This window comes from Haematobia irritans, chromosome 3 (genome assembly GCF_050003625.1).
Source record: "Haematobia irritans isolate KBUSLIRL chromosome 3, ASM5000362v1, whole genome shotgun sequence".
NCBI lineage: Eukaryota > Metazoa > Arthropoda > Insecta > Diptera > Muscidae > Haematobia > Haematobia irritans.
The window spans coordinates 37,457,343-37,471,387 of NC_134399.1; the positions used below are offsets into that span (position 1 = coordinate 37,457,343).

A 14,045-nucleotide genomic window follows, 5' to 3' on the forward strand; every position below is an offset into this window, starting at 1 on the left:
GCATCCCATAATGAGTTTCGTCTTTGTTTTCAGTGACTCCTCCACTAAGGTCTTAACGGCACATGGAGGCATCTCCCTGTCATGTCCCATGTAGACCGAAGATACCCAATATTTGCATTTGACTATTTCTAAACTGGCAACGACAGTGTCTGTATTGCACATTGAAGGAATCAGAAACAAGTTGAGCTCGTTTTTAGCAATTATACAGGCTCGATTTACATCATTACCAGTATACTGCAATAGTTTCAACTTTGGTGAGTTCTGAGGCAATAGAAATCTCTTCTCGCATACGGTGTCTATCCATGTCTTCAACTTTGGTATCCATGTCTTCAACTTTGGTATCTCCCTCGACTTCGCAAGAGGATCCGCTTACTTCTGATTCAGACAGAGGCTTGTCCATTTCTGAATCCTTTAGCTGATCGTTTTTATATACCTTCATTTGGATATAATGAAAGCCATAACATACACGGCCCTGGGACATTGCTAGATGTGGCAAAGACTGAGTGTTCAATATAAACACTGCATGCCGTCTTGGTCCATCCACTTCATCCAAACGGCCAACCTTCCAATCAGCTGTTGGAAGATCTGGATTGCATCATTTCAGTCTATTTAAAATAGATTCAGGGTCAGAAGGGTTTGCAGGTATCCACGCATATTCTCTAGGTCTAGCCGGTATGTCTTTCTTCTCGACTAACTCTAGAGCAGCTCCTTCCCAAACTTCACCAATTAGTATCAGAGCAGCTTTAAAACATTCTATAGACCTTTGGTCCTCAAATGCGACTAGCTCAAATCGTCCTTGATACCAACCAGCCTCTTGGTGTCGAGGATCTGGACCGGGAAACTTTTCCAGCACCTGCGAGTAGACAACAGACAGAGCATTCTCAATTTCCCCCCATTTTTGCTTTGGAACCATACCGTCCAATGCTCCTTTATTAATGATAGCCACAACAAGGCTGTCTTTAGCAACTGAGGCAAACGATCTTTGATCCCTTTTGGAGTATGGCAGCTCATCCGGTGATCGTTCCCTTTTTCCAGTCTCAAGAATTCCTTGAGCCCATTTTAAGGAATCGCTTTGTTTAGCCGACAGCGTGCTTGGGTCGACTGATCCTAACTTCTTTAGGATAAACAAAGCATTTCTGCGTTCCTTGAATCTCTTTCGTGAGGGATTACCTCCTTTTGATGTCGTTACCTTAGAAAAAGTACGACTTGTCAAAGTGTCGCCACCTGTCGACCCGTCTACAGGTCGACTAATTGGGCCTAACTCTTGGTCATTGCCCAAATTTATAACTCCAGTCGATACCCGTCCATTGGGCCCTGAAGTTAGCAACCCAGTGGATGACTTTGAATTTCGCTGCATGGTGGCTTAATATCCCACCACACTTGAAATTCTTAGTAGGTACCTATTACGACGAGTTTATCCGCTATTAAAAAACACGTCCGTACCGTTCGACGGTTGTATTATTTGTGAAGGGTTTGAAACAATTAGTTTCTCAGATGGAAGTGAGGGATAGGCATGCAATTCTCCTCTTTGACGAGATGGCAATTAGGATGGAGATGACATATAATAAGGATTTGGACAGATTTGAAGGCCTTGAAAATGATGGCGAAGGCAACAGGACTTCAAAAGTGGCCTCGAAAGTCCTTGTTGTAATGGTTAAAGGTGCGTTTAAGCCCTGGAAGTATGCATGTAGTCATTACTTCACGAAAAACGGGTACACTGGCGAAAATTTTGTAAATTAAAAAAAAAAATATTAATGTCTTACAAAAATAGTGCCCTTTAAGAATAATTTGTCTCATTGGAGACCAGGCAGGGAGCAACTGCAAACTCTTTAGTAATTTGCTCAACTCCGATAGTCGTCATTATTTCCTCCACGAGGGACATCGCATTTATATGTTCCATGATGTTCCTCACATTTTTAAAGAGTTGAGGAATGCCCTGTTAGCACAAGACATTAAAACACCAGAAGGTTATGCCAGTTGGAATGTCATAAAAGAGTTTTATAAGATTGATTCCCAATCTAGCTCTGCTCGTCTAGCACCAAAATTGGCACATGCACATATATATCCTAATACATTCCAAAAAAATGAATGTTACAATGTGCGCTCAAGTAATGAGCAGAACCACTGCCGCAGGAATTTTGTTTCTTCATGACACTAAACATTTCCGAAATGTTCCCCCAGTTGAGAGAAATGCAGTTGTGACTGCTAATTTTCTGAAAAAAAGTCAATGACGGTTTCAATTTGAGCAATGGACGCTCATTTCAACACAAAAATCCAAATAAACGTCCAATAACACGTAGCAATGATATATTGCGTAAAATGTCTGACTTTACGGCATTTTTGAAAACTTTGCAAATGGCAAATTATACGCTAAGCAAAAAAATTTTATTGGATACTTCGAAGCCATCATGGATATGACAGACTATATTTTCGAATCTATGCCAGAGATTACATTTCATGCCCAAGGCCGCTTTAACCAGGATGCTCTGGAAAATTTCTTCGCTCGAGTTAGATCTCGAGGTGGCAATAGTAATCACCCGTCCGCTGGGGAGTTTTCTGTAACAATGTCTCATTTGTGTTCGATGTCATTTGTGAACAATTCGAATCAAATGTCGAATTGCGAAGACGATTGCGACTAGGGTTTAAACAGCCAACTTCCGCCTGTTATTGGTTTGTTATCTGATGGCGATGAAGAACAAATAACGCCAATGGCAAAGGAAGTTGGCACTTGCAATAAGATAATGGTGGGTGAATGGAACTCAGATAGCATCAGCTTGAGCGAGGACGAATTCGAAATATCTTAATCGAATGATGACGAAGAGGCATCAACAGTTGAAGATAATATGAGTGTCGTTACCCTTACAGCGGAGGAAGGCAGTATCCATACAGCTGTAACCCAAACGGCAGATGAGATATATGGATTAGGAAACTTTCTGGGGCAAATTTCGAGAAATGAAGAAGCTGCATTGAGATGTTTTGCTGGATACAATGTTCAGTTTTACTTGACCACAATGATTATTTTACAACTATAGGGCTGTTTTCTTATAGCGCTGGATACCCTAAGCCGTGAAGGACTAAAAGAAAACAGAGTACTCGTTTATCCAGGACATCTCCAAAAATATGCAACACTGTCATCAGCTGTTCAAAAACAATCACAGAAAAGAAGTGAAATCTTGCATTTTTAATGTATGAAATGCTCCAATTAGTAATAAATATTTACTGCTGTGATTATTTGTGACACTATACCACTTTGAATTTCATGTTTTTCGATAAATTAGTCACAATAAAGTGCTATTGTGAATCGATGAAGCGTCACTTTATCAAAACACAATCTGGCAAGATCGGCGCGACTTGCACTGATGAGATGTTCTGGATAGAACACCAGTGCAACGATGTTCTGGATAGCCCATACAAATGTTGTATCCAGTGCAAAAAGAAAACAGCCCTTATCTTAAAATTCACTTTTCTAATAGTTTGAAGGGGCTCTTATCCTGCCAGCATTTCAAAGTTCCATTTCATCCTCATCGCTACCACAGACTCGTGACACTACAACAATCGCCAACTGTGATGGGCAGAAGCGTATAAAAAAGGAAAACAATACATGAAAGTATTTTCCCATCACTATTGCTACAATAGCCATTTTATATTTGTGAAACGCCAAGCGCAACTAATTATAAATTTTTTTAATAAAAATGAAAATTATGTGCTGAAGACATAGTTATTTCGCTTAAAAGTGATAGTTTTTCAGATATTTTTCCAGACACGGTGCCTCCATCAAGAATAAACACTGATAGACGCCGAATATAGCAACTTATAAATCAACATAATTCCTTTTTAAAGGTGAGTACTATGTTCGAGTTTTTCACCAAAACACTAAATTAACATTAAAGTGTTATGAAGACGATAACATTTTTATCAAGTCTCTGCAAATTATGGATGGAAAAGATCCAAGGAATTGATTGCAAATAATTTTATATATCTAAATTAGTTATTTAAAAAAAGTAACCGTGAAAACAAGCTGGTTTTCAGCTTGAAAGCTGAACATAGTACTCAGCTTAAAGCATTCTGTTCAATGTGTATTTATTCGTATACATTTTATTCTCAGAAGTGCCGTCAAAATCAAAAAATGTTGGCAAGCTATTGGCGTCGTTCTAAATTTATCTAAAAAGGCACCTAATAATTGCACTCATGCGGTACCTTCTTGTAGTAACTTGGCGTGGTACGACTTCTCAATAGTGACGGCACTTTTGCGACGAGTTTCAGATATCGTATACGACTGTTTTCGTCGTTGTGGGGATTCTCAGAAGTGCCGTCAAATTCAAAAAATGTTGGCAGGGTAAGTGGGGAACTTCTCTGCACTGAACTAATATACTGGATTGGGATTAAGGTCCCCTCAATGTCATCTAGAAATTATCGATTCCTCTTCATTGAGTATCCGAACTAATTTTTTTAAGAATTATATTTGTTGAAGGGTTATTATCCGGCGTGATTGTTATATTTCTTATACGAAACCTTTTTCCTACCAAAAAAGGAGATGTGTTTATATCCGTTACCTACTGAACTTTAGTACAAATTTTGAGCAAACATTTATAAAAAGCAAAGAATGCAACTCTACCATTTTACCTGCCATGAACTGAAAGCGACATCTGTGCATCAAAAATGAACATCTTTTATTAAAACAGATGTTTTCGTTTTTACCAATTAGAAGCACTCTACATTGTTTGTCGATAACAGAGTTCATAAACAAATTCACGGATTTTGTCAATTGTTTACATCCATACTCGGCATATAATTCAAGTGGTCTTACAAATTGCTTGTATTTCAATTATATGGTGTTCCCAGTGCAATGTTTTAGTTGATATAATAAAAAACGGTTTCCATTGTGAACCCTGATCAGCGCAATGTACATAGATTTAAGTAAATGTCGGACATGTTTGGGCGATGGAAATGGAAAAAAATATCAAATATATGATTTTGCCGAAAACGATAGTCATCTCATCATATCTGAGATGCTGGATGAAATTGTTCCCCAGATCAAAGTTAAAGTGGAGAGTCGATTTTCCCAAATGATTTGTCAAATATGTGTGGATAAATTATTGATTGGCTTCAAATTCCAACAATTATGTATCGAAAGCAATAACACATGGCTCTCCGATGTGATTTGCAAGGAAGATGGAGAAACTATCCAAATGTTGGATCCGTTGACGGGTGCAGAGAGTTTCAAGTTGAAACAGGAAACAAAAGATAACGAAAATTTCGAATGTGAAATAAATCCAGAAGAAATTGATGTAAATTTAAAATCTGATGATGGGGAGTGGGGAGATAATGATGACCAAAGGTCTGTGGAAGGTGATTTGAATCAGTCCGCAGACAGCGATACTGACTCCAGGTATGGTACAGCATAAAACGCTCAGCTTAGTTCTATAACTACCCCACAAATGTCTATTCCAGCAATGAAAAGTTGTCCGTCCTTAAGGAAAGAAAACTTCGGAAATCCTCCAAGGAGCAAACGTCTGAGAAGTAATTGATGTGCATAAATTTTTATCAGAGAAATGTTTTAATAAATGTCTTTTTAATTAGATCACCCAAAAAGTCTAGACGTAATTCTGTTAATACTGTATTTCCATGTCAAGAATGTGGAAAAATTTTTGATCGTCTCTATCGCTTGAAAAGACATGGTACGGTACATGTTAAAAAACGAGCATTTCCATGTGATATTTGCAAGTATAGTTTTGCTGCTGAGAAAACATATAGAGCTCATTTGAAAGTACATGAGAAAGAAGGAACAGAAGGAGCAAATTTCCATGAATTCCAATGCACGGATTGTCCGAAGAGTTTTGAGAAGCGGGCTTCCCTTATACAACATAGTCAAACACACAGCAATAAAAAGTCTACTAAAACTAAAAGTGGAAAATTTAACAAGTGTAAGGAAGACAATATGGAATTTGGAGAAACTGGTAAAGAGGAGGAGAATGTAGATGATCACTTCGTTGGTTTTAATAGCGAAGAGCCTTATGAGGAAAAAGAGAATAAACACAATGCAACAAATGACGATGTAGTCAAACATGAAGTAGAAATTTCACCACAAATATATCAAGAACCTTTGGATGACTACGATGACAATGGAGATTGGCACGAAGACGATGAATACGATGAGTCCGAGTAAGTTTAAAAAACATGATTGTCTCATTCTGATGAAGTTTGGGCTACAAGAAACTGACGAATCATAAAACTTCAAAACAAGGAGGAGTTATTGTATTTAAACAAAAGATATTTTTCTAGCTGTGGCTATAAAAAAATGTAGACCATGTAGAGAAGGTCTACACGTGTCTGAGAATAAAGTCAGAGAGGATATATTATCTCAAAAATGTTTTCAGGTCAATTAATCAACAATAATCATACATATTTTCCTCGCACTTGAGTATTTGTAATATAAAGTCTATTTTTGCAGAAACGAAGATGCAACATCTGAAAAAGGCAGTCCACAGAAACCAAAACATGGACACAATACAGATTTTGTTGATACAGGCATTGGAGAAATTGAAAAGTAAGTAGATTACATAGAAGCATTACAGTTTTGATTTTAAAAGTTACGAAAATATGCTACAAGCTCAAATTTATCTCCAAAATTCAATTCGTTCTTATCAATCTTTTTCAGACCTAACAGTAGGAATCGTAGAAATGGCAGTTTCCCCTGTGCGGTATGTGGCAAAATATTTGATCGTCCTTATCGTTTAAAGCGCCATAGCTCAGTTCATTCACTCGAAAGACCACATGCGTGTGAAATATGCAAATATCGCTTTGCTACGCCTAATTTGCTTAAAATTCATATGATTCAACATGAGAATGAAACTGGTAGTAATTTTTCTTCACAATGTCGGCCGGATGGTTTCAAATGCCCTGATTGTCCAAGACGCTTCGAAAAACAGGCTTCACTATCAGCCCATCGGCAAATACACACAAGAAATGCTTCCGAAGCAAACTACCCTTGTACAATCTGTCAACGAAATTTTATGTCCGTAAGATCGCTCACCGAACACATAACCAACAAACATCCTGAAGCTGAGAAACATAAATGTGATCAATGTGATAAAACATTTGTCCTGCATGCCCATTTGGTGGAACATTTGAATCGCCATAAAGGAAATAAAAATTTGGTTTGTCTCATATGTGAAAAAGAATTTGGCTACACTAATACATTGAAAGAACATATGAGAACACATTCCGGGGAAACCCCTTATCTCTGTCCTCAGTGTGGTAAAACATTTAGAAGTGCTAGCAATTTGAGACAACACATGGAGAGACACTTTGGTTTAAAAAAATACCAATGTACGGAATGTCCTAGTAGATTCAATTGTCGATCTGATTTAATCAAGCACATGTCTACACATACAAATAGCAAACCCCATGTTTGTGATATTTGTGGATCACGTTTTACCAGATCTTATAGTCTCCAAAAGCACAAACTTTTACATTCAGGCGAAAGACCCTTCAAATGTGATCAATGCAACATGACGTAAGTTAAACAAGATTTTAATTTAATGATGGAAAATATAGAACGCTATATGGACAGATGTAATTCTGAATATATCTGAGACCATATATATATATATATATATATATATATATATATATATATATATATATATATATATATATATATATATATATATATATATATATATATATATATATATATATATATATATATATATATATATATATATATATATATATATATATATATATATATATATATATATATATATATATATATATATATATATATATATATATAAATATATATATATATATATATATATATATATATATATATATATATATATATATATATATATATATATATATATATATATATATATATATATATATATATATATATATATATATATATATATATATATATATATATATATATATATATATATATATATATATATATATATATATATATATATATATATATATATATATATATATATATATATATATATATATATATAACCTCTTAGGTTAGGTGGCAGCGCGATGTATCAGACTCACTTAGACTATTCAGTCCATTGTGATACCACAGTGGTGAACTTCTCTCTTATCACTGAGTGCTGCCCATGCTAAGCTTAATGACAAGGGACCTCCTTTTTATAACCGAGTCCGAATTGCTTTGAAACCAATTAGAGAAGCATAACCTGTTAAATAGTTCCCACATTTCACAGGTATTATTGCGATGGAGTATTGGATATATGGATATATAAAAGTCACCAAGTCTATCTTTGACCCTTACAAATTTTATTGATTAACCTTGGTAGCACAATTCATCCATTCAGGTTCACACAAATCATTCGGCTCATTGCGACAACACTTCTCTCATCAATGAGTGTTGCACGATGTTGTTGATATTTAGTTCGAGTCCTACTTGACGAATGAAATGTCACCATTATATCTACGATGCAAGATTTCATTGTTTAGGACGCTAAATCTAAAAAACAAAGATAATCTTATTTGTGAATAAATGGAACAGACTCGACTATTTGTATATAGTTTTCATCTTTTAATAGCCACTGTGGTACAATGGTTAGTATGCACGCCTTGCATATGTACATAGGGTCGTGTGTATCGACCGAACACCAAAAAGTTTTTCAGTGGTGGATTATCCCCTCTCAGTAATGCTGGTGACATTTCTGAGTGTTTCAAATGTCACCGTAATGTGGAACGCCGTTCGGACTCGGCTCAAGTCATTGAGCATAGGATCAGACAGCACTCAGTTATAAGGACGAAGTGCACCACTGTGGTATCACAATGGACTGAATACTCTAACTTAGCCTGAAATATCGGGCTGCCACTATACCTAACCTAAACTTCATATTTTCTTAATTTTTTATCCTTCCAGATTTGCCATAGTCTATCATTTAAGACGCCATACAAGGACACATACTGGAGAGAAACCATATAAATGTAAATTCTGTGACAGAGCTTATGCGGAAAGTGGTGATCTAACGAAGCATCTAAGAACCCATGTTGGAGAAAATACGTATATGTGCATTGAATGTCCCATGGCATTCAAATATCAGTCCGAACTCCGTCAACATGTTTCCGAACACTATAAAATGTCGAAACAATCAAAAAATAACACCGAAGATGGACACCACATGTCTGGGGATCCACACCAACATAACGAAATGAATGATTCAGAGAAGTCAATGCTTCAACATCAACAACTGCCTCACCACGATAATCACGAATCTCAACCATCTACATTAGGCATGCGAAGCACAAATCAATTAGCACCTGCTACGGAGACATCAATTGCAAATAGTTTCCAATCACTTCCAGTAAATCAAACAATGAATCTGGCGGAAGGTTGTTGATTCTACAACATGAAGTGCATCATAGCGTTTAAGTTTAGATGTAAGCAATTCTGTTAGGCCGGCATTTTCCTAATATTTATTATGTGGTACTCAAAACTCAATAAAGTATTTTATTTTCTAAAATCTTTATTGGTTTTCTCAATGCGATTTACACAAAATATAAAATTGGGTGACAACTTTGATGTTGCCCATAATGAATAACAAATCCATACTACGAATTGGACAGGCTCTAAAGTGCGAACATTTTTTTTATTAATTTCCAGATTGTGAGCTACCGTGTAGTATAGAACAATGGATTGTATGATATAACCATAAGGACCAAAGTAGATAGGAAGAGAGAAGTTCACCAATGTGGTATCACAATGGACTGAATAGTATAAGTGAGCCTGACACATCGGGCTGCAACCTAACCTAAAGTAGATCGGGGAATCCCCACTACAGTGGGTGGCCACTATACCTGACCCAATTGAGATTTCGCTGCTATAAGATGCAAACAAAAGAATACAGTCGATTTTTTTCAGAACACAAAATGAATATTTGAAAGTTTTTATTGTCCCTAGTCTGTTCCAAATTTGAAATGCTCTCATTAACTTTTGCTGATTTTATTCCGGACACAAAATCGCTTTCCATTTTTCGTTTAATTCTGAATATTCATCTTCCACATGTGATGAGTAAGCCAAGTCCCAAATTTAATTATTCTCTTTTTTATTGCATCTACGTATATAAAACAATTTGAATTGGTCTATGAATTTAGGTTGAAAACCAAAACTGTAAGTTTATTTTAATCTTATGAATAAAAAAATTCTATTGGTACACAAATTACATAATAAATATCATATTTTACTATATCAATACCATACCAAAATGTGACTATAACATAAATGTGGTAAACATGATTAATATATTATTTCTTTCCAATATTGCATTAGATACATACAGAAGGCTGATTGGGAAAAAAGAAATGCAATAATACAACAAATAATAGACAATAGATCAACATCTGCAATAGGATGCTCCACCATCGTCATCTTCGCGAACTTCAATTCTATCACCATTGTTCAATTGTTCGAATTGATCCGATGATACAATCTAAAATAAAAGTTTCAGCATTTGTTGATTTCTTCAAATAAAAATATCGATTATATGAACTTACTTTTTCCACAATATCTCTAAAGACATCGGCAACAAATTTATCATGTTTTGCAGATGTCTCCAAAAACAATGAACGATGTTTCCGAGCAAATTTCAAACCTTCTTCACGGCTGACTACACGTTCGTCATCTATTTTATTACCAACGACTATTGTCGCAATATTTGGGTTATCGCTGTAATTCTCCAATTCTGTAAACCAAGCTTCCAATTTAATAAGTGATTCTCGACTGGTGACGTCATATACTAATATCGCTCCTAATGCTTTACGGTAGAAACTGGGAGTTAAACTGCGGAATCTTTCTGCACCGGCTGTATCCCAAAGAGCTAGTTTATAATCGACTCCATCAATATTCATAACTTTACTCTTAAAGTCCATGCCAATTGTGACATCATGGGACTCATCGAATTTATTTTCTACAAAGCGTCGAATTAAACTGCAATTTGAAAAAGTAGATATTAGTTTTTTTTTCTTTACATTATCGGCTGCCCAGCTGTATAACAATAAGTCAAATAGTATTAATAATTTTTTTTTTTACTTTTTATATAGAAATTCTTTCAAAATATTGGGACCATTAGAAACTTTAAATTTTGATGGCCATTGAAGTCAAAATCTGTTTTGAAAATGATTTGGCTTCTACCATTCGAGAGTCACCGCCTTGCATAAACAGGGTCGTGGATTCAAACCCAGAAAGTATTTCAGCGTTGGATTATCACCTCTCAGTGCAATAATATGCCCGATGAAATAAAAATTGAAAAAAATTGTAAAAAACTCGAGATTGCTGCTCATGTACGTCACCTTAATTAAGAGAAGATGATTCTTTCAAAGATACCCTTAGAATGAATGCCATATTAGAAGACACCTCTTAAGGGGTAATTTGAATCTAAGAAACTTCACCATCTTCAATCGAGATGCATCTAATTAAGTTGCTTTACTGCCGCGAGTGGCGGCCTTCCAATTTTCGTATTTTCTCTATGATGACTATGTTTGTAGCCGTATATGACCATTGGACTTGGTTGTAAAATGGGCTAATTAAATAAAAATAAATCGAAAGGGTATGGGTAAGTTTACAGCATTATCCATTCTGTTAATGTCAGTTATGAAACATTAGACAAGTCTAATTTGCACTAGATATTGCAAGCGGGACTTTTCTCATTCTCGATATTGGATCAGGAATTGTAGACTATAGATTACACTAATAATGACCATTGCAACTTTTTCCCCTTGTCCTGGTACTTGATACTGGGGATGTTCAAACAGCTATTATTTACAATCTGATACCAATCTCGTCAAGAAACTCACAATTCATGTATGCCTTTTCCATACCATATAATTCAATATATTCTTCCATCCCATTATCCGATTGCAACTTCAAAACTGACTGAGTCTACTTATATACGCATTACAAACTTGCCCAATAGGACACAGTCATCTCACACGATGATCTAAATCTAAAAATAAGAAATAGAACAGTCGATAACACCACGATTCGCTTTAACTCCTACCTTGATTTCCCTACGCCACTTTCGCCTATTACCAAAAGTTTGATTGCTTTATCGCTTAACATTGTTAATCAGAAAGTATGAAATAACTTAATTTCCACATAAAACTATGTTTATGTATTTAAGCCAATGACAACATTAGAAGCGTTGCCAAACAAAATTCCAATCGGTACCTAAATTAATGCGTTTCGTATACATTTGGTGGGAATATACCCAATAAACACAAGGCTGGGCATTTTGCAACACCATAAATGCATTTTGTCTCCAATACATTCTACAAAATAGATTTGAAACATAAGTGTGTAAATATAACCATAGCGATAGGCGGTAGGCGAAACATTTTTGCCGCAACGGCAAATACAATAAGCTTGACGGCGAATAATTCCCTTTTTCACGTTTCCTAGCGTTTTTGTTCTCAAAACAGCATGCTTTGACAATATTAGAAAATGAAGTTGAATAAAAACATACAACGGCTTGTTATTTGTTGAGTTATTTCAAGAAAAAAATAATCTACACGTGTCCAGGCAACAGCAATTCCTAGTGGTGAGTTGAAAAAAATTGATAATCGTTGGCAACACTATACCAGTTTTCGCCAAGGAGTTAGAATAAGTTTTAATTTAGCGACACGCCGCTAGCCGTCACGGTATTCCGTCGCGGATTTTGGGCTTCCCATAAGAAATACACGTAAATAAGTGTTCGCCTACCGCCTATCGCTATGGTTATATTTACACACTAAAAATTAGGTTCAATTAGAGAAGTTGTTTCAACTGAGTTGACAATTTGTTGCTAATGTATTGAATTCTACTGTAGAGTGCACCGTATGTTTTATACTTAACTGGAGGATTGACCACCGGTTAGTATTTTTGTATGGGATGAGTTGTTTTGTCGACACGATAAATAATAACAAAACATTGAAAAACCGGCCCTAAAAATGTAACGTTGATTTCTTATGGCGATTAGCTTAATTGAAAAAAACGTACCATATAAACTTATTAACAAACTATCAAGAAGAGGCGGAAAAAGGTTGATTTTTTTTACATTCTAAATCAATGATTTATTTAAAATGAATTTTAACCGAAAGCAGCACAATTCTATTATTTTAATAAAATATCCTTTCACGCTAAGCACTTTATCCTCTCCCTTCACTCGCCTTATGTTACGGGCAGCGAAAAATTCGCTAAAGGTACACAGAGGGCTTATTCCATAAATAAGTCATTGATCACATAAATTAGCTGCAGTATCGATTATGTCGTCGAACATATATTATGGCGTGGTCAACATCTGGGATTTGCTGGATACCGACATGAATTAAACGTCTGAACGTCCCATTATACTGCTCACTTTGAATAATTAAATTACCGACGGCGTTAAAAACACTTAATGGCTTTGTTGTATGTCATAAATTCACCTACATTGCTTTAAACTCTTATTTTTAAATGCCAAATCCTTTTCCTATGATATCTTTCATTAATTCTTTTCTTTCGACAATATTTCACATTGTATACAGTGACAAATATTTCGATAATCAAATATAAAAGTTTCGTGTGTCAACAAGACTGTTCAAAAACCCGCGCTGTGCAACAAATCAAAAGAAGAGAGAGGGAGAGGAGCAGAGAGCACAAAATTAGTAAGAATCAATAAACAAGGTATAACATTTTTGATATTTTCTTATTGATCTTTTTTGAGTGGCGTTGTTATAAATCTCAACAAAACTACCACTATCTGGCAACAAATATTACTTAAATAAACTACCACCAGCAGCGGTGGTATAGAATAAAATACCTCCACATAAAAATATTAAGTAGGGATGGGAAAATTGTTTCTACGGTACGTTTTCGAACTTAAAGGGACGTAAATTTTGGGCTTGTTACAGATCGCAATTCTCCTGACAGAAGTGGTTGCTAATACGAATATAGTTGATAGGGCTGGCATGCGGGATTAATACCGTCCCGAAATCCCGGAACATTTTATTGTAAATCCCGGTATTTTTCGGGATGCCGAAAAAAT

General features: G+C 35.5%; 3 protein-coding genes across 3 annotated transcripts in view; 2 read left to right on the forward strand and 1 right to left on the reverse strand.

Moving 5' to 3' along the window:
• Positions 1–4,712: 4,712 nt before the first annotated feature.
• Positions 4,713–9,509, forward strand: LOC142229454 (uncharacterized). The gene is made up of 6 exons (XM_075300014.1): positions 4,713–5,389; positions 5,452–5,520; positions 5,581–6,162; positions 6,452–6,547; positions 6,659–7,516; positions 8,909–9,509. The coding sequence occupies exons 1-6, from the start codon at positions 4,902–4,904 to the stop codon at positions 9,384–9,386; spliced, it is 2,571 nt and encodes an 856-aa protein (XP_075156129.1). The 5' UTR covers positions 4,713–4,901; the 3' UTR covers positions 9,387–9,509.
• A 614-nt stretch (positions 9,510–10,123) lies between these two features.
• Rab18 (RAS oncogene family member Rab18) lies at positions 10,124–12,191 on the reverse strand. Its single transcript, XM_075300015.1, has 3 exons — positions 12,042–12,191; positions 10,540–10,972; positions 10,124–10,475 (listed from the first exon to the last, which is right to left on the reverse strand). The coding sequence occupies exons 1-3, from the start codon at positions 12,101–12,103 to the stop codon at positions 10,380–10,382; spliced, it is 591 nt and encodes a 196-aa protein (XP_075156130.1). The 5' UTR covers positions 12,104–12,191; the 3' UTR covers positions 10,124–10,379.
• Positions 12,192–13,510: 1,319 nt separating this feature from the next.
• Positions 13,511–14,045, forward strand: part of Tis11 (Tis11 zinc finger protein) — a 127,188-nt gene continuing 126,653 nt past the window's right edge. Inside the window, exon 1 of the mRNA XM_075300017.1 lies at positions 13,511–13,684. The gene's annotated coding sequence lies outside the window, so the exon portion shown is untranslated. The remainder of the gene's footprint in view (positions 13,685–14,045) is intronic.

Bases quoted from the DNA above. Each gene is read 5' to 3' on its own strand.
- Rab18 (XM_075300015.1), bottom strand. From the start codon at position 12,103: ATGTTAAGCGATAAAGCAATCAAACTTTTGGTAATAGGCGAAAGTGGC. The intron at 10,973-12,041 runs GTAGGAGTTAAA...TTCAAATTGCAG, and splicing joins AGTGGCGTAGGGAAATCAAG to TTTAATTCGACGCTTTGTAG. The intron at 10,476-10,539 runs GTAAGTTCATAT...CTTTTATTTTAG, and splicing joins TTAGAGATATTGTGGAAAAA to ATTGTATCATCGGATCAATT.
- LOC142229454 (XM_075300014.1), top strand. From the start codon at position 4,902: ATGTACATAGATTTAAGTAAATGTCGGACATGTTTGGGCGATGGAAAT. The intron at 5,390-5,451 runs GTATGGTACAGC...TGTCTATTCCAG, and splicing joins GACAGCGATACTGACTCCAG to CAATGAAAAGTTGTCCGTCC. The intron at 7,517-8,908 runs GTAAGTTAAACA...TTATCCTTCCAG, and splicing joins TGTGATCAATGCAACATGAC to ATTTGCCATAGTCTATCATT.